Source organism: Halichoeres trimaculatus, unplaced genomic scaffold, assembly GCF_033239565.1.
Source record: "Halichoeres trimaculatus isolate MK-OKI-2021-1 unplaced genomic scaffold, fHalTri1.1 fHalTri1_scaffold_2, whole genome shotgun sequence".
In the NCBI taxonomy this organism is placed as follows: Eukaryota; Metazoa; Chordata; class Actinopteri; order Labriformes; family Labridae; genus Halichoeres; species Halichoeres trimaculatus.
The window spans coordinates 37,666,820-37,691,421 of NW_027437180.1; the positions used below are offsets into that span (position 1 = coordinate 37,666,820).

General features: G+C 41.1%; 2 protein-coding genes across 2 annotated transcripts; one reads left to right on the top strand and one right to left on the bottom strand.

Annotated features, from left to right (window-relative positions):
- Window positions 1–296: 296 nt before the first annotated feature.
- pgap4 (post-GPI attachment to proteins GalNAc transferase 4) lies at window positions 297–8,648 on the bottom strand. The gene is made up of 2 exons (XM_074687182.1): window positions 8,561–8,648; window positions 297–5,302 (listed from the first exon to the last, which is right to left on the bottom strand). Exon 2 carries the CDS (start codon window positions 5,090–5,092, stop codon window positions 3,914–3,916), a length of 1,179 nt encoding a protein of 392 aa, XP_074543283.1. The 5' UTR covers window positions 5,093–5,302; window positions 8,561–8,648; the 3' UTR covers window positions 297–3,913.
- Window positions 8,649–15,513: 6,865 nt separating this feature from the next.
- On the top strand, window positions 15,514–24,285 carry LOC141784716 (myelin and lymphocyte protein-like). The gene is made up of 4 exons (XM_074662562.1): window positions 15,514–15,784; window positions 19,705–19,872; window positions 21,678–21,803; window positions 23,971–24,285. Exons 1-4 carry the CDS (start codon window positions 15,695–15,697, stop codon window positions 24,043–24,045), a joined length of 459 nt encoding a protein of 152 aa, XP_074518663.1. The 5' UTR covers window positions 15,514–15,694; the 3' UTR covers window positions 24,046–24,285.
- The last annotated feature ends 317 nt before the right edge of the window (window positions 24,286–24,602 follow it).

Below are 24,602 nucleotides of genomic sequence, written 5' to 3' on the forward strand. Positions count from 1 at the left end.
AAAGTTTTTTATGATATGGCACTATATTTATAAAGATTGACTGATTGACTGATTGATTGATTGAAATGTTGGAACCCTTAAAACACGTGATCTAAAAACTTTTAAAGATTTTTTTACTAAAAGCTTGCAATTCTTTTAAAATCTTTATTTAAAATCGAAAAATTATAAACTGAATTGAGGACATTATCATCTGATGTTGGCTTCATGTTTCAAACAGTTTGTACTGGAAAAAACAGAAGAGTAAAAAATTAGCGTGATGGTAAAAACCAACAGTTTATTCTTCAGAACCGGCGAATTCCGTCAAATACTGAACGTAACATCATTAAAAATTAGGAGGATCATGAGAAACCTTCAAACAAAAGAGACAAGAACCCAAACCAAGACTGGATGGACCAGATCTTCAGACCCTCAGGTAGCACTGCATTAAAAACAGACATGACTCAGGTCACTGCATGAGTTCAAAACCACTATAAAAATCATTATGTGTTTGTGAATCCAGTTTGTTTTTGTTCATTTGACGACAACTCTGCTCTTTTTATTGTCCATCTACTAGAATCAATAAAGTTTATCTAATCATAACCTTTAATAAAGCGTCATTTTCAAACTTGTGTCAGATACAAAGGTCAGGTTCAATAAAAAAGGAAACATTAACCACAGAGATCAGACTGTTGCACACAAACCCTTCTTGTTGGTTTGAAGCCCTGGAATCAAACTACAGACAGAGAAAAGTGACGTTCATCTTAATATTTATTCTGCTGTAAATGTAAAAAACAGTCAAGTGTCTCAGCGGTGAAAGATTCAAATCAACATCAGAGCATGATCCTAGAACAGAAATATTTCAGCTCTGCTTCAGTGACTGGTGATGAAGTCTTTATGTGTTTGTGATGATGTGAGAGTGAACTGTTTAACTTTCATTAAAAGAGGAACATCAATCATTACAGTGCAAAACAGAAAATAAAATTAAGGTCTGAAATAAATCTCAACCCTCACTCAAGCTTAACTCTGAGTGCATTTAATAAAATGAAATCAACACAGCAGATCTTATGATAAATAATGCACAGCAAACAGAAATGAAACCCAAACCACACCAAAAAACTCTCTTTAAACATTGAACTCATCACATGGTGAGTTAAATATTCAGCTCCACAGAAACAGTGTTTGTGAGAGTTGAAGTAAAAACAGTTTATCCACAGACTGTAAAGAAGAGACTCCAACATTACCTACAGCATATTTAGTGTTTCTTCTCCTCTGAACACCTCGTTTTGGAGTGAGTTCCTGCTTTTCTCTCCATCTCTGAGAGTAAACATCCTCATATCAATACAGCACAATGTGAAATTACAGCCAGCAGCTACTTAGCTTGGCATAAAGACAGGAAACACATGGGGACAGCTAGCCTAGCTATGTCCACCACCCATAATCCCAGACAAGTGATAGTCCTGCACATAATCCAGCATAAAACAGCAGCAGCATTTCACACAGAACGTTAGTATCTTCATTAAATATTTGAGAATATGCCAGAATATTCCTGTATCATGCTTTCACATTCATCCACACGTTTCTCAGTGTGACTTTTTTAGAGTAACACAGTTACTGTCAAAGATTAGTTTCTTAAACTCAGCATCATGTTTTTTTCTGACTTTAGTTTCTAGATATTGAGTCGTTTAACTCAAAACACAAATAATTTTAAATCAGTTTGATCTGATTAGATTCTAAGGCTCAAACTCTTGATTTGGCGACCAATAACAGGAAACAGTTCGACTCCAGGCCTTCTGGGTTTCACTTTGGCATCTGCTTCCTGTGACCCTTACAGGTTTCACTACATTTAGGTATTACATACCAAAACAGAAAAATTAAAAGCACTAAAATATTGCAACACACTTCAAATGATTTCCTTAAAGAGTTGAATCATGGGTAATGTTCTTCTCTCATAACACAAACAAGGTTAAACATTAAAGGCACATCAGTGATAGAGTGGTCAGTGTGAGGCTTCGATGACATCAACAGTCTGACACTTTAAGGACACTTTCAGGCTAAGCTAACATTAGCCTCTGGTTGAGGATTTTTTTTTCCAGGATTGTGGGAAAATTTATAAACTGTGTCAACAAGTGGGAATATTTAGAAAGGAAAGAACAGCACACAAAGCATGCGTTAACATGAGAAACAGAGGTGAAACAAGCTACATGGTCCTCCTGACTCACTATAACTGTTTACTGTGGCACTACTGCATGACTCCTCATGGTGGCACTAATGGCATTAATCAAGCACTGTGCAGTTAATCACTTCATCATAAAATACCGTCATAGTGGACCATGTACGGTTTACATCACATCATATCAGATCTTATCACCCTGCTGTCTTATTTATCTTCTGGCTGCATTAAATATTCTTCTCTGATTGGTTAAAACCTTGTGACATCAGTTATAAATTTCTACTAACAAGAGCAAAGCCAGAGGCAAACTGTTTACACGTCAAGCCTTCAATCTATATGGTCTAACTCTGATCTACAGCGCTATAATTTCCCCCAAAATACAAACCAAACAGAGGCTGTAAAACCTGCCAGAAACTTTCCGTGGGATAAACAGTTACCGGCTCAAAATTAAACCTTTCTCGTCTCGGGTTTGAAGTCAAATGTCTTTGACTGGATAATCTGAGCAGAGGTTGAATGTACCCAAAGTGTCAGACTGTTCTTTTAAAGGTGGACAGGAAATGATGCGTGTATTATTGCTCACATTTTTATTACTTGAAAGTCGCTATATCATATCAAACTGAAAAAACAAAAAACTGGAGTCAAAGAAAAGGCCCTGATGGGTAAATCCTGGATTCAGCAGTCCTGTGTGATCCACAGAGACCGACCCTATCAGTTCATAGAAGTGTGTTCACTTTTTTCAGCCATGACCCAATGACAGCCTTGGGTCCCTGAGGCAGATGAAGCCAAGAAAAGTGAGCTCTAGGACGAAGACCTCAGTTGAAAAAGTCTTTGAACCTTTAGTCATTTTGAGGCTGAAATACACCAGATGCGTCTCCTGTCCGGCTCTGCTTTGTCACGGCACAGGATCAGGTTTCCATTCAAGTTAATGTATCATCAAGACAGCAGAGGACATAATGAGCGGAGCCAGACCAGTTATGCAACAGAGCAGAGACCGACTGCAGATGCATCTGATGTATTTAAGGCGTTAGAGTAGCTAAAGGTGCATCTAAACCTTTGCGTCGATGAGGTCTGGGTGAACAGTTATCACATCATTTAATGAACCAGCCCCATCTATCCTACCCATGGGCCAAAAACAATATTCACTATGTCTAAGTTGAACAGCATTGTTGTAAGGTTGATGATATCAGTGTCGTTAACATACAGCATTGGATTTTCTTAGAGGTCCAAGATCCCGGGCAGTAGACTCACAAAAACAGCACAATGGAGTGTAAACTCCCAGCAACGTCCATTTTGAGACATCAGTCCAGAACTTTGTCTTTAGCTATCTTTAGACATGTGATGAGTCCAGAAAGTGAGACAGGCAGAAAAGACCGAGTAGAGCCAAGCAAGTGAGAGTGAAATCCAGCTTTACTCAGGCTGTGTTTCCACCAAGAGAACCCAGGACTTTTTTAACGAAGAATGTAAACTATCCTGTACCCAGAGCCGAGCGGACAACTGAGTAGAAGAGCAGCTTGTGTCGTCATTTACCCAGATTCTGTTCCTTAGTGTTGTTGCTGCTGAGAGGACACTGATCGTTCTCCAAGTTTGCTTCTCACATGAGATCCTGTGAGATCTCATGTCTAGAACCACAAAGACCTAAAACCACACCAAGACTAAGCCATTCATCACCTGATTGGGACATACTAACTGCCCCTTTCAGTTCCTGGAACCTGGGATGAGCTCCTGTGGTGGAAACACAGCCTTTGAGTTCCTACCCACCTGTCCTCAGAGGAGTTTGGGTCTGAGTGGGTTGGGTCTGATCGAGGAATAGGCCCCGATATGTGTGATGAGGTTTGGCTTCACACTGTGGGACCTTTCCCCTGGTGTTGTCCTCGCTCTGTGATACAGGACCATATCTTTGGCATTGCCCTTTACACAGTGTGAGACGTCCAGATAGTCAGCAACTCTGAGGGTGGAGTTCCCAGGGAAGAGCATCGCCGGCGTGCAACACTCCGTGGCTGGAGACACGGCGTAGAGCTGGGGGGAAAGCCTCCGCACTTCCAGCAAGTAGTGTCGCCCCAGCAGCTCAGCAGCAGCCATGAAGTAGAGAGTGAAGAAGAGGAGGTGGCCCGCGGACAGTGTGAATGAGAAGGAGCAGGGGTTCCAGTACGGGAGAGTGAGGAGAAGGGCGGTCGCTCCGACCAGACCGAGTCCCACCCACTCCAGGATACGGTACGGCTCGGGGTTCCAGTAGCGCTGCAGCCTCTCAGGGTGATACAGCTTTATGTAGAGAGAGTGGAGGGCAAAGCGGCGTGACAACAAGTCCTTGATGACCCCGAAGAAGTCCTGCCTCGGCATGGCATCATCCTCCAGCACCACCACATTTTTGGGCTTCACCAGCTCCCATCCCTTACGAAGACAAAACACGTAATCCCTCTTCTCTCTCTCAAAGGTGTTAACTCGCTCTCTGTTCCTTTGCTGCTCCTCCGGGGAGCGCCGCACCACCTGGAAGTGACTCTCCAGCAGCTTGGCATCCGGATTTTCCAGAGGATCACTCTGCACGTCGCAGATCAACACCTCGGCACACCTTTGCTCCCCACAGCTCCCCAGGAGGCTGCTCAGCTGCTGCATCACCTGGAGCAGGTAGTGAAAGTCGTGTCCTTCATTTCGTCTGGCTGTCACCACGGTCACCAGCAGATCGGGATGTTGGGCGATTGCTGCTGCGGCTGTGGACGTGCTTTGCCAGAAGTGCAGAGCGTCCTGACCTCGCTGGAGACTTTCCTGCAAGACCTCCTCACTCATGGAGTCCAGGTACATGGACTTGATGAAGAAGTAGGAGTAGAGCAGCTGATGGCAGCACAGAGGAAGGACCACACAAAACGTGATGACGGACAAGACGAGGGCCTGGGTGATGGTGCTGGACCATCGCATGTGCTGACTGAAGACGGCTTTCCATCGAGGCATTGGTGACAGCTGGAGGTCCGCTCAGAGGGGTTCAGGTCAACATTTGTGTCTTACCTGCATGCAGTCTGGTATCGAGGACTGGCAGCACCAGCCGCAGCAGAGAAACCTGATGTGTCCACGGTGAACTGATAGCTTTGTGGAAAAAGGGAGGAGTGTTGGCACTTCTTCTTGTAAACAGAGACAACTGAGTTCCAGCTCGGTTCTGGTCCCCTGTGAAAAACAGAACAACCAAATTAAGCCAAACTGCATAAACGATACGACAAGTGAAGGGCTGGGCTTTGACCACCAACAATGGCTTTACACTAAAAAACAACTTAAAACAAACCAAACATATCAACCAATGCTTAAATTTGATGGTGTGTGCTGTAGCGTTATTTAACCTTTATTTAACCAGGTTGGTCCCATTGAGATTAAAATCCTCTTTATCAAGGGAGACCTGACCAAGACAGGCAGCAGCAAAAACACAAAGTTACAGACAGGAAGCACAGAAAGAGACAAAGCACAGTCAATAAAAGACAAGATAATAGATTAAAATCACGTTCCAGGAAAAAAACTGTTCAGCCAACCGAGCTAAAACACTGACATCTCATGGGACCAGCCTCCATGTCCTTCATTTTAGATTTAAAAATATTCAGACACCAGCTTCTTGAGCTTTGAGTCGTTCTGCAACTGGTTCCAAGACGAGGCTGCAGAGCACCCAAATGCCTTTTTCCCGGTGTCAGTCTGAGCGTTTGGGTCAGAGAGCATAGTGAGGTCCTGAGAACGCAGGGAGTACTGTCCGGTACTTTTCTGCATGGTAACATACATAGACCAAAGCTAAAAATAAGACTACCTTTGCCATCTGTTGGTTTGATAAAGCAAAGGCTGCGCCCTTTTTAACCACTTTCACTTAAAAAATTAAAAGGTCTTTGATCCATGACAAGTTAGTATTTGTGAAATGTGATCGAATAGTCCAAGCTGTATCAATTTATGATACTTGTTTTAACGTTTGGCTCTTTTGTAGTAGAAGTCCCAATAACTACAGTTTTGCAAGTGTCCACTAGAGGCTCCCACTGAAAACCAAGGAAATAATCGAAAATCAATATAATAGGATTTTTTGTTTGGCAATATCAAAATCGGGATTCTTTGTCAAAGAATTTTTTTTTAAGTCAAATTCTTCATTTCAGTCTTTGTTTATTAAACTGGATAGGAAAAATGTTCCCAATTTTCTCCAGCAGAGGGCGAAATGTTTCTCTCTGACTCATGTGATGTGCATTTTATGGGAAAATATGGCTGCTGATATAGTCTGTAGACATCATCATTTAACTTTTTCACATGGGCTGGTGTTAAAAAGCAAACTAAAAATCTCAAACATAGCAGAATCTCAATTCAAATTGGATTGGCTCCTTAAAAATTGTAATAGAATTGAATCACGTATTGAATAGCATATTGTCCCAGCCCTAATAAAAATGTTTTCAGCCTGGTGCTAAATAGACATGTGATGTCAAAAACTCTTTTCTAACTCATTTTGCACACTGCATAGAACAGGAGAAGAAGTAGTTAAAAGAAAGTAAGTGTAGGTGGCAGCTGCTGGAAATATGGCTGTACTGTAGTGAGATTGAAAATATCAACAGGACATAAGTGTTTTGAGACAAACAAGCTACGTGTTCGGCTACCAGCAGCACTTCATATCCATGTCAGGAACGCCTCAATAAGGGCATGGTTCAACAGGCCTTCAGTTCACACTGCCTTTGAGTAAGCACAAATTCAATCATCCAACCTGTAAAACACTCTTCATTTTAACCTTTATTGTTTTGAAAAATAAATAAATGAAAGGCCCTATTATTCATTAAAATTAAATCAAAATACATGTGGAAATAAAAAAAAAGTTTATGTTACTTTATATCTTGAGCTGAATCACAACCTGCCTGTGAATCAACGCATGATGGGACATGTCACAGACGTCATGCCCATCAGACCGCTGCTTCACCAGCCCGTCCTGTTTTGCACGACTATGCTCAACGAAGTTGTGACGTTGCCAGGTGATAAAAAAGACACCTGATTATGTGTTGATGGAGTGCGAAAAGTGAATTAAAAAATTAATAAACAATGCTTAGCCTGGGGGGGTGGTCATAATACACTGGGGGCAACCCTGTACTGTTGTGTAGGAACCATGACACCGTGTGTACCGTGGAAAAAATGTTTTAATCAGTCACTAACTTAGCTAACGTGACTATGCTCAGGCCGTGACTAGCAGAGACAACCATGCTAATTAGCGTGCTTGCAGCAGTAGAGCATTATAATTCATTATATTGTGTTGTTGTTTTGAGGCGTTGTGAGAGGGAAGTGGTAGCTGGCGCTTGCACTCGGTAAAGCCAGGTCAATCCAACCAATAGAAACTATTCTCTCATCCACCAGCGTAGGCCCCGCCCATTAAGTGCAGTAATATTTGCAAGCAAAACTTTGAAAACTTGCAAACAAAGAGGACTGATTTATAAGCAAAATGGAAAGAAATATGTTCTCTGTTTTGTTTTTCAATTGCAACTTTTTTTTCATTTCTCACTTATTCTCTTTTGCTTACAAATCTCTTTTTTGGTTTCAAATCTATTCGTTTTGGTTTAATAATATAGAAACAAAATTCTCTGCATGGCTTTGGCCCAGAAGAGCCTGTCTCATTTCCTGAAGGCAGTAAGGGGAACAGTCTGTTATTGGGAGGTCAGCTCCTGTGTTGAGTTGGTTGTTTTTGATCCTAAAGGTTAAAACCTCACAGTGAGACACTGAGGTGGAATATGGAGCTGACTAACAGGCAGCTCATGGATCTGATAATCAACATATGAAGACGTGCAGCGCTCTACAGTGATGATAATGTGACATGAAACTCCTGGTTTGTTTAACAACGCGGAACCACTGAATTTCCTCCTCATGGCCCCACTGAGGGTACACACACACTCTCACACACTCTCACACACCCTCCATACTGTTTACCTGCCATGACAGTGTTCACGGTCTTCTTACAGAGTTAAGGGGTCAGCATAGCCCCACTCTCAGGTATGGACACACAGCTGTACGCTACCAGGTAGACTCCGTGTTTCTGTGTGACGTGGCTGTGAACCGAGCTCCATCAATCAGGGGCTGTTCGCTACACACACACACACACACTCACACACACACTCACTCACACCTCATGTTTACCATCTGAGTATCCCCTCTCTACGGTTACATCACATCACGGGACACCTGTGATATTCTATAACATCACAACACACCTGGATGGCGTCGATTGTTCACTCTGAGCTGACACTTCTCACTGGAAGCGTTTCCGGTGCAGTGTGTCGGCGCAGTCATACCGTTACAGCAGGCCACCGTTAACCATTCACAGGCTCTGTTTGAGCAGACGGTGGCTAGCAGCAGCTAACCGTCAGCGAGCCCAAACACCGTACAGGTAAAGGTGACAGATTCAGGAAGGTAAACATCTTAAAGGATACTTACGGGGAGTTTTGGAGCCTCTGCTTCCCGCTGCCATGTCCTCACGGGTACGGTAATAGACCCGCACCTCAGATACCGTAATACTGCGAATACATGCGCAGCTACATGCTTTGATAGCAGAGCAATGATTTTACAGTTCAGAGACGATTACATGTTATTCTTGGAATATTTAGGTACTTTCTTTGATATATAATTTTTTTAATTCTGTGTTAAATCTCCTTTCAATAAAAGGTTTTAAAGCTCAATTTGTTTTTCAACAAATGTTTTCTTATAATTTTGAGTACATTGAGTTGTTCTGTGTTTGGAATACGTTTCATAATTTATTTAAAAATAATTTATACTTCTTTTTTAATTATCATGGTGAAAAGTGCACACTGCTCGTCCTCTTTTGTCCATATCTGTACTGTCCATATTATATACTATCATCACATTTTATTATTATTATTATTATTATTATTATTACTATTATTATTATTATTGTTGTTGTTGTTGTTGTTGTTGTTTTCTGCCTCATTAATATGTTTATTTCTTATTCCACAGCATTCCTCTCTTGAATATTTATTGATCAACATAATGATAATAATAGTAATGTTTTTTAACAATCTGTTTCAGTGCATTAATCAAATATGTTAGCATGTTTACTAGACTATTGTTTTTTCTGTTTTTTTTCTTTTTGTTTGATTTTCTTTTTTTTTCTCTCTTTTTTATTTATTTTTTATTTCATTTTTTCTTTTTCAATAACTTAAATGAATCTTAAGTCCCTATTTAAACTGATATTTGAGTCTTTACAAACACAATTTGTCTTCACTGTTGTCTCTCTTCCACACCAAATTGTATATACATTTTAATTTAATATTTATTTATTGACTATCTTAGTGAAATTTATTTATTTATTTATTTAGTACATTCTATTCCCATTTTTTAGTCCTTTAACTTCATTTTATTCTCTCATCAAATTAAATTACAGTTTATTGTCTGGTATCTGCTCATACTGAATGCTGTGACAGATGAATTTCACCTCCTGGGGACCAATAAAGTTTTTTCTTATCTCACATCTTAAGCTCGCATGTCTTGAAACTCTGATTTTCTCTTATTCATTGTCCTGATTTTCTTGTATTTTCACAGTAGGAGTTGAAAAAGTTCACACTGAGACAAACATCAGTATTTCTTAGTATTTCTTCTTACATTAAAAGTTCCAAACTTGTTTTTGTGACATGTTAGCATCTTTTTTTGTTAGCTTGGTGTTAAAATGGACCAGTCCGGCCTGCTCCACAGCTGCTGACGTCCCGTGTTGAAACAGGACTCAGGTATAGAAAGGTTACCCAGAAAGACCCTTTGTTGGGCTGTCGTGGATGAAAGGCGCTTTTTAAATCAAAGTAGAGTTGTGTACAGTGACTCAGAGGGTGTGTGTTACCACCATGTGTGTGTACCGAACACACAAATCTGATCCCCTGTCACACATCCGTAAAGCTCTAAACCTGTTTGTCCTGTTCTGACCTACAAACAGAAGGAGTGACCCAATGCTTTGTTAGACGGTTTCATCAATCTGCAGAAAAAGGTTTAAAACCTCTGAGCAGAGTTTTATCAGGTGAGGATCAACCCGTCGATGTTTCTTCTTTGTGAGTTATAAAATAAAAGGACAGCATGATCCTGTTAGAGCGAAGATGAACAGAGAAAGTTTGACCACTTACGCTCAAACAGGCATCAGCAAAGGGAGGAGATACACTGCTCTGTCCACTGGGGGGGCGCCAAACCCAGACAAATAAAATCCACCTCAGAAGATTTAGATGAGTTTCCAGATCATTTCTGTCAGTTAAAGATGAAGACTCACTTGTAACACATAAACATAGCAAACCTTTTTTATACCTGTGCCTGAGGGAAACTCTGAACTCTGATTGGCCATCCCAGAGTGAGAGGTGGGACTCGTTTCTCTTGGCTCTATGAAGGAATTTGGAGGAATTCAGCTCCTCCACTCACAGTTCCAGTTTCAGAGGGCTTTTGTCTTACTCAGACATTTTTGTGGTGTGGCTGAGAGCCAGGACAGTTTAAAGGACCAAACTAAAATAATCACAACTACAGTTAATCACCAGCAAGTTTTATCCATCTCATGTCAAATCATTAAAACTAAAGGTCTAATTATACATAAACAGAGTTAAATGCATCTTTAAACTTTACTTGATTTCCAGCTTTAAAGCAGTTTATAACTGATGTTTGTATGTTTTCAGTTTGTCCAGTAGAGGGAGACAGAGTTCTGTGTGTAGTGGTTATAAAAGAGGACTGGATGATGTCTCAGGTAGTCTGGGTTCTGTAGTCTCTGTCACATTTTCTGAAGTCTGCTTTTTCACGTTGCTCTTAAACTGGATTCAGATTATATCACAGCTCTGACTGCAAATTTTTCTGTCACACACCAGTGTTTAAATTCTTATATTGATTTCCTGTCAGTTCACTAAAACCTTCACAAATTACAATTCTACAGTTTCATTTAGCAGACATCCAAGGCGACGTACAACATAAGCAAGAATTTAGACAGAGGGGAAAACCTAGTTTGTGCGCCATGTTGTTTGGCTGCAGGTGCTGCCATCTAGCGCCAGAAGAAGTCTGTTCTGTTGAAGACAATAACAAGTAGCCACCGCCAACTACAATTAAAAATTAATGTCAACAATATGTTTCAACCCTCAACAACATTCAGTAGTAGTACTGAAAATTCACTAAAAGCTGGGTCTGTGACCTTCTGAGGGCAAAGAGGGGAAGGGTCAGATTAAGGACCTAAGTGTTCCCTGAACAGATGAGTCTTCAGACATCTCTTAAAGTAGAAAGGGACTCTGTGGATCGTATAGAGTTAGGTAATTCATTCACCATTTGGGAACAACAGAGGAGGAGAGTCTGGCTAGAGATTTGGAGCCGCGCTGGGCTGGGAGCTCCAGGCGTCTTTCACAAGCAGAGCGTAGTGGACTAGAGGGAGTGTAGACCTGGATGAGGGACCCCAGGTAGGCAGGAGCCGTTCTTGTCAATGTTAAGTAATCCAGAAGAAGAGCTTTGGATTTGATTGGATCTGCCACTGGAAGCCAGTGAAGAGAGATTAACAACCACAACTATCCTGAGATGCTTAGTTATTTCCTTTCTTTCAGCAACTTCAGCATCTCCTTCCAAAGACAGCACCCTGCAGTTGAAAGAAGAGCCACCAGGTGGCATCAGACTAACAAAATATATCCAGAAACAACCTTTATCATTGTGACTTTTTCACTGTTGATACCAAGTTTGAAACATCAAATTCTGACATTTTGACCTCTCTTTTTTGGTTTCTCTCTGGTGTTAGAAATAGTTCAAAACAGGACATTTGGAGGATATTTCTATTTTCATGAATACCTTCTGTAGTCATACAGCAAAAACTCTTTGACACCAGAAGTCTGCAGCATAGGTAGACTAATTCACATTTCTAATTCTAAGTTAAGGACATCAACATAACACTAACTGACCCCCAGGTGGCGATGTAATGACACAGTTTTAAGTTTTTGAAACTTTTTAAAACTTTTTAAAACAAAAGAAAGCCTTTTTTCTTTACGCAAAACCTCTAAATTCATGCTTATATCCCCTCCCATGATCTACTGTATCATTTTTTAACTATTGGAATTTGATTGATTGATTGATTGATTGATTGATTGATTGATTGATTGATTGATTGATTGATGCTGTCTAGTGGGTGTCAGCTCGGCTCATTCAGACTCTGAACTTAACCTCTGAAGTGTCTCCGTCATTATCTAAAACGCTGAGCAGACAATAGATGAAGAGACCTGCAGCTCAGGTTCCATCACTGTGTGGAAACAGGTGACAACACCTGAGTCCAAACACACTCACACAGACACGCACATATATATTACAACACCCCATGTTTGGGTAAAAATTGTGTTAGAGCAACCTTTGGGGACCTTGGGTGGGCACAAACTCTGGCAGAAGCTATCTTTGGGGTCTCATTTCTTGCTGGCCACTGATCCCACACCTTGAGATTTGTCTTGCCACCCATTAACGAGAGTCATTTGCATTTGACTTGCCAATGGTCCCAACAGTCAAATACTCCTGTTGACTGTAACTTAGGGTTAAGATCTGTCAGTTTTATCAGTGTCAGGTATGCAATCAACACCTGGGGTCTTTTCTTCGTTCTAAAGAGGAAGAAAAAGGTTTTTATGGGTCATTTTAAAACCTTTGGTTGTTGTGAAGAATACCCACTAAAATGCAACAGCGTGAGAACAAACACGAGCAGCGCCCTCTCCATCAGGTGCAAGGTAAAGATGCCTGAACCTCGGCTCTACACCTTGGACAGGAGCCTGTGATTGACAGCTGTCGTCAGAGTCTTCATCCCATGATGCCGTGGCCTCAGGGGGAGAAAAAATCTGCATCACCCCATGGGTGCAACCCAGCCACGGACTGCAGGGCCTGCTTTCAGGCACAGACCGGGGTCACATATGCACGTCCAGAACTGGTCTTGGACCAACAGATTGGACATACTTGATGACATACATACTTGGGATCAGGTTTTAAAGAAGGGGCCGTTTACACAACGGTTTTAGGGTCAAACGCAAGAGTTTTGTTGCTTTTCAGCCTCGCATTTACACGGATACGGAATTTTAGCCGACCTGAAACGCAAACTTTTGAAAACGTCCTCCAGAGTGAGATTTTTTTGAAACGCTGCCGACACCGTTGCCATGTAAATAGTCCCGTTGTTAGGATGGTGGTGATCTACTGTGTTGATCTTGTGTTGCTCAATCTGCTGAATCTGTGACTGTCTTTAACAAAATGAGCATCTGTTGCTCCACTTCTGCTCTTAGTATTCACCAACACACCAGATGATCGGCCCAACTCTACTTCAGAGGAGATCTACCAAAAGCTGCTTCTGGACAAGACAGTTACAGCGCCACCTATAGGTCTGGCATGCTTACTGCAGCGTTTTCAGTCCATCAGTGCTTCCGTGTAAACACAGGTTTTTTTCTCTGTGTTATAGCGTTTTGGGGTTGAAACGTTGTCGTGTAAACGGGGCCTTAGAGTCCAGCTCTTGGCCAGATTGGAGACAGGGTCTTGGACGTCTATGACCAGATTTTAAACTAGTTTGTAGACCAAGTTTTACACCTTAGGGGACCAGACTTTGGAACTAGCTCTGGAACAGTCTTGAGGGTTTCCTCAGAGTCCTGGTCCCCACCGTGTCCACAGAGAGCCGGGGTAGGTTTTCCTGCAGCGGCGTCAGGTGACAGCAGCTGAAAGCGGATCCAGCGGGCCGATTATCTGAGGTGTTTGTCCGACAGCTCACCTGTCAGGAGATCCACCTGCTGTTTCCATGGATCTGTTGTTTACAGCGGGAGGTGTGAACGACTCACACACACACACACACACACACACACACACACACACACACACACACACACACACACACACACACAGGTCAGGGGGAACATCAGATGTTTTATTTGTCTGTGAGATCACTGATGAATTCTGTCAGACTGAAGTGGAGCAGGACCTTTGAGTCCAGGAGGGGTCACTCGTTTGGGTCTGGACTCAGACGGCCCCCAGAGACTGTTTGGTCTAGAAAAACAGTAAAGATCCAAAACATTCACAAACTTCAAACACCTTTTTTTAAATAAGTGAAAAGTGGCACCTTGAGAACACAAGAAGAAGCATGAACCCAGACAGAGTTTAGGATCCATCAGGAGCTTTTTAAACATGTCGTCCTCTAAACGTGGATTTGGTTCTGGTTCATTCAGACTGTGATGTTTTACCGTGAGCGTGTTCCTCTGGTGGATTAAAGCTTTTAGAGATGTCAGATCACAAGGATGACTCTGTAAACATCACTGATGTTTGTTTGTTGTGTTTACACTTTTGTTTGTAGTTTATGATTCTCTGTTGTTGTTCATTGTCTGTTGTTTTTATCTTTGATGGAGTTGTTTGATGTTGATGCTTGTTGTTGAAGTTGTTTTTGATATTTTGGTATTCTTATGTGTTGATTATTTGTTGTTTGTTGAAGTTGTTTGTGGTAATTGTTCTTTTTTTTAATGATTATTGAAACTGTTTGTTTTGTTTGTTGCTGTTTACTTTTGTCGTTGTTTTTTGATGAAGATTTTTTGTGTTTATTTTGTTGTCAGTCATTTTTGAAGTTGTTTGTTGTCATTTGTTGTTGCTGTTGTTTTAAAGTTTTTTTGCTATTTGTTTTTTTTCTTTTTGAGTCATTTTTTGTTTGTCTGTTGTGGAAGTTTTTGGTGTTTTCTTTTGTTGTTTTTTTATGAAGTTGTTTGATGTTGTTTGTTGTTCTTTGTGTTGTTGTTGGTGTTGTTTTTAAGATTTTTGTCATTTTATTCTTTTAAGATATTTGATGTTTGTTGTTGTTAATGTCTGAAGTTGTTTGTTGTCATTTGTTGTTGCTGTTGTTTTAAGTTTTTTATTTGTTTCTTTTCTTTTTAAGTCATTTTTTGTCTGTTGTTGACATTTTTGGTGGTTTCTTTTTTTACTGTTTTTTGATGAAGTTGTTTGATGTTGATTCTTGTTGGTGTTGTTGTTTTGAAGTTTTTGTTATTTGTTTTTTTCTTTTAAAGTTTTTTGCTGTTGTTGTTAAAGTTTTGGTGTTTTCTTTTATTTTTTTTCTATAGTAGTATGATGTTGTGTTTGTTGTTGCTGTTGTTAATTGTTTTTTCTTTTTAAGCCATTTTTTGTTCGTTTGTTGTTGTTAAAGTTTTTGGTGTTTTCTTTTGTTGTTTTTTTTTACATGAAGTTGTTTGATGTTTTTTGTTTGTTGTCATTCGCTGTTGTTGTTGTTTTTAAGTTTTTTGTCGTTTGTTTTTGTTTTTTTAAAGTTATTTGTTGTTTGTTGTTGTTGATGGAGGAAGCTCTGCGGGTTGTCAGGGTGACGTTACGTCACGCTGCTGCTCAAACATTGATAAGTGCCTCTCTCCGTCTCTCCGTCCCGCCGTCACTCTGAGCCTCTCCCCGACCCGGCAGCCTCTCCAAGCGGCTCCGGTGAGCTCGACCTGCCGCGTGTCTCCTCCTCTGATGGGGATTCCGGTTTTTCCGGTCTGCTCCTCGCGCTTTAATTGGCTGCAGCGCTGAGTCCCGCTTCAGTCCCGCTACAGTCCGAGCAGCAGCAGCAGCAGCAGAAGGATGGCCTCCAACACTGCCACCATGGGGAACCTCCCCAGCGGGGTCGGAATATGCACCACCATCCCGGACATCCTCTACCTGCCGGAGCTGGTAAGACACGGAGCTTTACGCAGCTTTACGCACGGACCCAAACATCTCCGTGAGATCAGTCTGAAGCTGTAGAGTCTGTGAGCAGGGACATGTCGGTATTTAACGGTGATGGTTCAGACTGACTTTACAGACGTTATAAAGTCGTTTCTCTCTCATGAATGACTGTCAGTTTGCATCCTTTACCGTCACACTGACTCTGATTTGAAAAGTTGTGATCTGTGAAATACAGAAAAGAAGATGAAGCTGCATGCTGAGCTCAAATCAGGAAACAGAGATATGTTCACAGATTAAACTTCTTCTGCTGGTCATAGCTTCATTAATCCAACACTTCTGTTTAAACACAGACAGAAACAGGTTTTTTATTTATGTTCACACGAGGGGTCTGCAAAGATTTGCTGAAAACAGACGAATGTTCAGTCACTTAAATCACTTCTGATGTTAACGCTTTGAAAAACTTTGACAGGAAGTCTGGGAGAAATAAATACTCAATAACAAAGCATGTTTCCTTCTGAGCATGATCGCATGGAGCAGAAGAATTCAAAACTCTGATGCAGCAGTGGTGTGCACACAGGGGGGGCAAGGGGGGCAGTCACCCTCCACTCGTGGCCCAAATGTTAAAAAACAAAGGCTAAAGTGCCCTCTTTCAAGACAAAAGTGTGCAAAAGTGACCTTTGAGAACCAAAACATGCACTAAAGTGCTCTTTTAAGAGCTGAAACACGCATTAAAGGGCCTTCTTTGGAACCAAAATGTGTGCTTAAGTGCCCTCTTTGATCCAAAAAGCATGCTCAAGTGCTTTGTTGAATGCAAAAATGCGCTAAAGTGCCTTTTTAGGAGCAACAAGGTGTGCATAAGTGCCCCCTGTGAGCCAAAAAGTGGTATAAAGTGCCCTCCTGGGAGCCGAAACAGATGCTAAAGTGTCCACGAGCCAAATGGTGTATTGAAGCAAACTCTTTCAAGCCAAAAATACACGCTAAAAGGCCCTCTTTGGAGCTTTAACACACTCTAAAAGGCCTTCTTTGAAACTTTAACACACTCTTAAGTGCACTCTTTGGAGCTCAAATGCGCGCTAACTCTGATATTTTGAGCCAAGAAGTGCCCTTTAGTGCCCTTTTTTAGATCTTAAACATGCGCTGAAGTTCTTTAAGCCACAAGGTGCACACAAGCGCCCTTTTTTAACCAATATGTGTGCTAAAGTTTCTTCTCTGAAGCCGAAACACGCGTTGAAGTGCCTCCTTTGAGGCAAAATGTACGCTAGAGTGCCCTCTCTGGAGCTAAAACATGCGCTTAAATACCCTCCTTTCAGCTAAAAGGCTCCACATTTTGTACTGAAATGTGCTCTATAGCGCCTCCTGTTTGGCAGAACACTGGCTGCATGTGCCTTTTTTTCTGCCCCTGCCCTTTAAACCCTCTGTGTACGCCCCTGTGACACAGACCGCTAACAGCTGACGCTCAGACTGACCAAACAGCATTCTTCAGAAAAGCGGAACGCACAGATAACTTTATCTGATCACAGCGACACAGTGACACAGTTCTTGGTCTCTGTCTATGACTCAGGGCTGTCAAACGATGACTGGCCCCTCAGTTTCTTCTTCGTTGATCTTTACGTGGTGTTTCAGGTCAGGATTAGGTCACAGATGTCTAAAAAATGTGAGAAAGAGAGGAACTAAACTCCAACCTGACAGGAGCCTAAACTCTGCAGCGACAGTCTGAAACCGGAGTGAAAGTAATGGACATCACTGTGTTTCAGCGTGTTTCAGCGTGTAGGTCAGTCATCGTCACAGTCTCCTCACCGCTGACGGCAGGACAATGCCGGTTCATGAACGTGAGGAGCAGAAAGTTCAGATGTCTGAGAGTTTGATCTGAAATCTCTGATGCTGGTCAGGATAAAATCTGACTGATTTAATCTCTGCACGACGTCACCGATGGACTCACTGACCTCCTGAGACGACTGATGGAGACGATGAGCTCGCAATGACCCGCTGCGTCCGGCAGGTTCAACCCGGCTCAACGCTCCTGTGAGGAGGCTTCAAAGTGAGGCCTCTTTGAGAGCAAAAAACTCCCAAACTGCGTCCCAGCATGAACAGCTCAAAGACAACAGGAAGCGAAGACTTAGACTTTATCCACAGGGGGCGCCAAAATCAACACAAACACAGTGGTTAATTTCTCTGTTTCTGAACGCTCGTCTCCAGTGTTTGCTGTCAGCTTCAGAAAGAAGCACAGGAGGTGTGTGACTGCCTTCATGGCCAATGGTTGAAAAATGTGCGCTACAGTGCCCCCTTCAGAGCCAAAAGGTGCGCTTTAGCTAGGGATGGGTTCCTTTCATGTTTGAAATGATCCCAATTTTCCACACTTTTTTGTGTGTATGTGGTAAAAAATATTGTTTAATAACAAAACCTTAAAGTTTTTCAATGAAACATTTTTATTTCTCAATATATAAAGTTGCAATGCTGTGTTTATGTGCAGCGTGGAAAATCTCCTACTTTTCCACTCTGTTACAGTCGCAAGGATGTGTTCAGGTACCTAAACATGGTACCGTTTGATTTTACATGATTTGATAATACCCACCCCTACCTGGAGTGCCCCCTCTGAGCCAAAACACGCTAAAGTGCCTTTTTGGGGCCAAAATGTGCCCTTTGTCAAGCCAAACGCATGCTACAGTGCCCTCTTCAGGAGGCCAATGTGTGTGCTAAAGTGCCCAGGAAAAACACGTGGAACTTAGGCCCCGTTTCCACAATCTGAAAATGCTAAAACACAGTGAAAAAAATCTGCGTTTACACGGAAACACTGATGGACTGAAAACGCTGTAGTGAGCATGCCAGGCCTGTAGGTGGTGCTATAACTGCCTTGTCCAGTAGATGGACATTCTTGTTGGTAGATCTCCACCGAAGTAGAGTTTAGCCAGTCATCTGGTGTGTTGGGGAATACTAAGTTAAAAAGTGGAGCAAAAGATGCACTTTTTTGTTAAAGACAGTCACAGATTGAGCAGCACAAGCACAACACGGTAGTTCACAACGATCGTAACAACGGTACTGTTGTACTGTTGAATGCACGTGCAAAGCAGAGTGTGACGTCAGCGTTTCCTCTGAAAACTCGTGTCGGGAGCGTTTCAGAAAAATCCCACTCTGGAGGCCGTTTTCAAAAGTTTGCGTTTTAGGTCAGCCGGAACACCGTTTCTGTGTAAACATGAGGCTGAAACGCAACAAAACTTTTGTGTTTCACCCCAAAACCGTTGTCTTTTAAACGGCCTCTTAGTGCCCTCTTTAGAAGCAAGACGCGTTGTATGTGCCTTTTTTTTCTTTTGCCCCTGCCCTTCCAAAGGACAGTAGTTTCTTCTAGTTTCTTCAGCGTCATCCTGTCCCATCCAGAGTACAGATACTGATGTGATGCTACCGTCGCGTGCTGAGGTCAGCTGTAAGGTCACAAACCAGACAAACACCTGACTGCGTGAGAAGTAGCGCCAGCTCCTGACGTTATCTCCCACCTTTAACAGTTAGAGAGGCTTTCAGTGGAGAGGTCGGATGAGTCCAATGCAGATGTTTGTCCTAAAATAAAGCTACGTGACGACCTGATGTGACCAGATAGAAACATTGTTCTGCTTCAGGTGAAACGTGACGGCCGGCAGGTTAAAGAGGAGGAATGCTGCTCCGGGTTATCACACTCAGATAAACGGCGCAGAGCAGCTGGAGTGTGAGCAGAGCCATGAATAATGCAGCCTGTCAATCATCAGAGGTGTAAGGTGAACGGGGACGCTCCAAAACACGAGGAGACGAAATAACAAACAAATAAAACCTGAAGAGGAGAGGGCGGGACCATGGAGCCCGTATCTGCAAACAGGAAGCAGAGATAGAACCAGATCATGTGTTAAGATGAGTAGAATGAGTAAAAGCTTGTGTCTAATGTTTCTCCCATGTTGCTGCAGATCTTCGGTGGTCTGGTCTGGATCCTGGTGGCGTCCACGTTGGTGGTTCCTGCCAACCCTCAGGGCTGGGTGATGTTCGTGTCGGTCTTCTGCTTCGTCATGACGTTCCTCTGGATGGTGATTTTCGCCTGTGGGGGGCACAAGAACAAAGGAAGCTGGGCCGCTGCGGTAAGTCCTCTGGAGGATTCAAAATCTACAACTTGGAGCGGTTTAGACCCGAACCCTGCTCTGTTTCTAGAAACTGGTTTCACTTTCAAAGAACGACAACCATGTCTGACGTTTTTCTCTTGATCCTTATATTAATCAGTGACGTAGTGTTCAAAGATCAGTCTATGCTCACTGAGGTCAGTAATGACGTTTCTTTAATATTCTCTGTTACGCAGTCTGCTGGTCGTAACCAGTGTTGGGCCCATTCCTGAAAAAAGTAATCTATTACTCTTTACTCATTACTCTTTTTTAAGTGATATTATTAGGGTCCTCGGCGCCCTCTCACTTCTGCCGAGGACACTATTGTATTTTGTTGTTTCTTTCTTATTATTCCACACGCGCTTTGAGCTCTAATTAGACCCCCTAAACATGCCCAAAAACTCACCAAAATTGGCACACATCCCACATTTGCAAAAATTTCTTATTTGATACCAAACATAACCCCCAACATCCCATAATAAGCTCTCTAATACCAAAAAAACACTCATAAACACACAAAAATGGCTCCAACTGGGGCTAGGAAGGTCACAGAGAGATGAAACCAACGCCAAAACGTTCGTCTCATTGAGACACACAAAAAAGAGTATAGTGTTTTTTGCCTATCTCACACAGGAAGCCAGCAATTTGCCTTTCAAAATAAGAGTTCGCTGCATTTTTACCCTTTCTGCCAAAATTATCTCTGCCGAAACCACAAGTCCTATGGGCTTGAAATTCGCTCACATGACAGACTCGACCCTGCTCTACAAAAGTTGTTCGGGAAGTTGTAGTTTTGGGCCCGATTTTTGAATGGCGAGCGCTCAAAGTCGCCGTCTGCTCTCAGCTCCCTCCATGTTAACAGATGGGAGAATACTTTACAGCTTCATGTCGGCTTCCACATGCTGCTGCATTTGGGCCTCTAGACAAAAAAGTAAAACTCGAACAGCTTTAAAAATGCCATAAATGGATTTCTGACAAAATTTCCTACAAAAATATCATATCTTTACACAAATTTACTCAACATTCTGGCCTGTATGACGAGTAGTTTCTGAACTTTTCTAAAAAAAAATCCTCTCTCTACAGCACTCCAGGCCAGGAATGCTGCCACATTTGGGCCTCTAGACAAAAAAGTAAAACTCATACAGCTTTAAAAATGCCATAAATGGATTTCTGACAAAATTTCCTACAAAAATATCATACTTAAAAATTTGGACTCTGTGAGGAGTTCTTTCCAAAAAAGTTTCTCAATAAATGTCACTCTTCACTGTACTTCATTTCTGTCATACACTAATTAGGAGTCTCGTGCAGCTGGTCATGTGACTCAGCAGAGGAAATAATACCATGGTAACAACTGACCCCCAACATCCCATAATATGCTCTCAAGCACCACCTAGGCACACTAAAACGGCCCTAACAGGGGATAGGAATGTCGTAGAGAGATGAATCAGACATCAAAATGTTCGTCTCATTGAGATGCACTGCTGGACAGACTAGCACTTTACGTATAAAGTGATGTAAACATATTGCTGGTAACACGTTTCTGCCCAACACTAGTTGTACAGGAGTAGGAGCCTTCATCTGAGATTCATCATCACCACTTTAATGTGAATCTTAGCACAGAGAGCTCTGAGTGATGACGACAGACTCTTAATCAGATCTGAAAGTATTTCCTCTGTCACAAACTCAACCAACGAGTCTATGAGCGCACCGTGACACAGCATGTCTCCATCAGATCTGACCTCTCTCTCTGTTCCTCTTCTGGTTTTGTCTCCCTGCTCCTCGTCCGTCAGGACTTTGCGTACCACGGCATCGCCGCCTTCTTTTACCTCAGCGCCTCGGTGGCGTTGGCCAAAGTCACTCTGGAGATGGCGAACGGGACGAACTTCAAGAACTACCAGCTGGACATCTCTGCTGTGGTGAGTGGGAACCAGACTTCAGGGAGACCTGGATCCCCCCAATTATCTGGGTTTAATCTGGATTAGAGAAGATTTAGATAACTCTAATCCAATAATCAGGATTTAATCTGGATTCAAGCTGATTTAGATAACTCTAATCCAATTATCTGGATTTACACTGGATTAAAAGAAGATTAAGATGACTGATCCAATTATCTGGATTTAATCTGGATTAAGAAAGAATTTTGATAACTCTGACCTATATCTGGATTTAATCTGGAATAAAAAAAGATTAAGATAACTCTTAACCATTAGTCTGGGTTTAATCTGGATTAAAAGAAGATTGAGATAACTTTGATCAAATTATCTAGATTTAATTTGGAATAAAAGATAATTTTGCTAACGGATCCAATTATCTGGGTTTATTCTGGATTAAATGAAGATTTAGGTAACTCTGATCCAATTATCTGAGTTTACTCTGGATTAAACAAAGATTCTTATAACCGATTCATTTATCTGGATTAAATCAAGATAAAGAGAAGATTTTGATTACTCTGATCCAATTATCTGGGTTTAATCTAGATTCAATAAGGTAAAGATGACTTTAATCCAAATATCCTGGTTTGATTTTGGATTAAAAGAAGATTGGATTACTTTGATCCCATTATCTGGATTAAATCTGGATTAAATTAAGATTTAAGACAACTCTGATCCAATTAACTGGATTGAATCTGTATTAAGAAAGGATTTTGATAACTCTGATCCAATTATCTAGGTTTAATCTGGATTAAAAGAAGATTTAGATGACTGATCAGATTAATCTGAGTTCATTCTGGATTAAAAGAAAATGTTGATAACCCTGATTCAATTTTCTGGATATAATCTAGATTAAAAAAAGTATAAATGACTTGGATCCAATCATCAGGGTTTAATCTGGATTATAAGAAGCTTTAGATAACTGATCCAATTATCTGGGTTTAATCTGGATTAAGAAAGAATTTTGACGACTCTGATCGGATTAATCTGAGTTCATTCTGGATTAAGAGAAGATTTTGATAACCCTGATTCAATTTTCTGGGATTAATCTGGATTAAAAGAAGATTTAGATATGTCCGATCCAATTATCTGGATTTAATCAGGATTAAGAATGGATTTGATAACTCCGAACCAATTATCTGGATTTTATCTGGATTAAAAGAAGATTTTGATGACTCTGATCCAATAATCTTGTTTTAATTTAGATTAAAAGAAGATTTAGATGGGTTTGATCCAAATATCTTGGTTCAATCTGGTTTAAATGAAGATTTAAGATAACTCTGATCCAATTATCTGGATTGATCTGATCCTAGTATGAGGCTAGATTTAACCTGGATTAAAAGAACTACATGTGAGGAAACATTGAAACTGGACTAACTGAAGACTTTGCTCTTGAGCTGATATTAAAAACAGGGGAAGTTTGCTCCTCCAGCATTCCACATACACACAAGAAGGGCAGGGAGCTCCCAGAAAAAAAAAGAAAAAATACAATCTACTACAAAACCTGAAATCCAACCAAAGATTTGTTTGTTTTCTTCCTTTTTTAAGGTTAAGAATGGACGCATTAAACTTCCATATTCCACATTCTACAGTAAAGGATAAGAGCAAAGTTAGGGAGGAAAAAAAGTTAATTTTGGAGATTAAAAAAATATTTCTTACAATTTCTGATAGCCTTTAGCTATGAACTAAAATTACATGTTTATTCTCATAAATTAATGAGATTATTCTGATAAATTAATGAATTTATTCTCATAAATTCACACCTTTATACTTGAAAATGTATGGCTTTTTCTTTTGTGAATGCATAAAATCAAATTCCCGAATTTACGTCTTTGTTCTTGTTAATTTATGAGTTTATCCTCATCACTTTGTGACTTTTACTCGTGTAAATAATGACTTAATTGGCATAGATTATTTTTTTTCCTTAGGTGGCTCTAACCCTCCTGTCTTATTTTAAAATATTCTAAGGTGTTGTTTTAATCTTTGGTTATCTTAAAACATTTTTTTCTGGACTTTTTGGCTGAATGGGGTCCAGATCAAATTTGATAAACACGTTTTTGATAAAACAGAAATTTACACTGGATTAGATTTTCATTCTTCTGTTTTTGTTTCCTTCAGGGTTTAAATAAAGGTTTGAATCTTGTCTCTCCAGGTTTTCTCCTACGTGGCAACTCTCCTCTACTTCATCCACACCATCCTGTCGGCCATCAGGTGGAAGTCTTTCTAGAGGAACAGGAAGTGGACTGATGGAGCTGGAAGCTGAGGCTGGTCTGAGCGTGATGAAGACGCAGTGACGATGAATTCAGGGATGTAAACAGACGTTTTTACGTGTTGACGACGACGGACGCTCACCACCATCTGAAGGCTTTTATTTTGTAAAGACTAATATGATGTCACTTCCTGCTCTCATCTGACGATTTTTCTCCTGGTTTAAACTGGTTTTCTTCACCTTTTGTACATTTTTAAAGTTTGGATCCAATCAGGTGTTTTTGTATCGAGAAAGTTTGAAATTTTCTGCTTCTTTTTTTTTTTTTTTTTTACATTTTTCAGATTCTGAATTTGATGAAATAAATAAAAGTTTTTTGGGTTTGGGGATGTTTGGATCAGCTGATTTTACTGTGTGTGTGTGTGTGTGTGTGTGTGTGTGTGTGTGTGTGTGTGTGTGTGTGTGTGTTTCTAACGTGATCTTTCACTGTGAATTATTTAGGGGGTCATGAGGTGTGTCCAGGTGTGTCTCCAGGTGGGGGTTTGATGCTGTAAATTTTTCATCAGCACAGACATCAG

Coding starts and splice junctions, on each gene's coding strand:
- pgap4 (XM_074687182.1), bottom strand. CDS start 5,092: ATGCCTCGATGGAAAGCCGTCTTCAGTCAGCACATGCGATGGTCCAGC.
- LOC141784716 (XM_074662562.1), top strand. CDS start 15,695: ATGGCCTCCAACACTGCCACCATGGGGAACCTCCCCAGCGGGGTCGGA. Junction 19,873..21,677: donor AAGGAAGCTGGGCCGCTGCG/GTAAGTCCTCTG, acceptor CTCGTCCGTCAG/GACTTTGCGTACCACGGCAT. Junction 21,804..23,970: donor AGCTGGACATCTCTGCTGTG/GTGAGTGGGAAC, acceptor TTGTCTCTCCAG/GTTTTCTCCTACGTGGCAAC.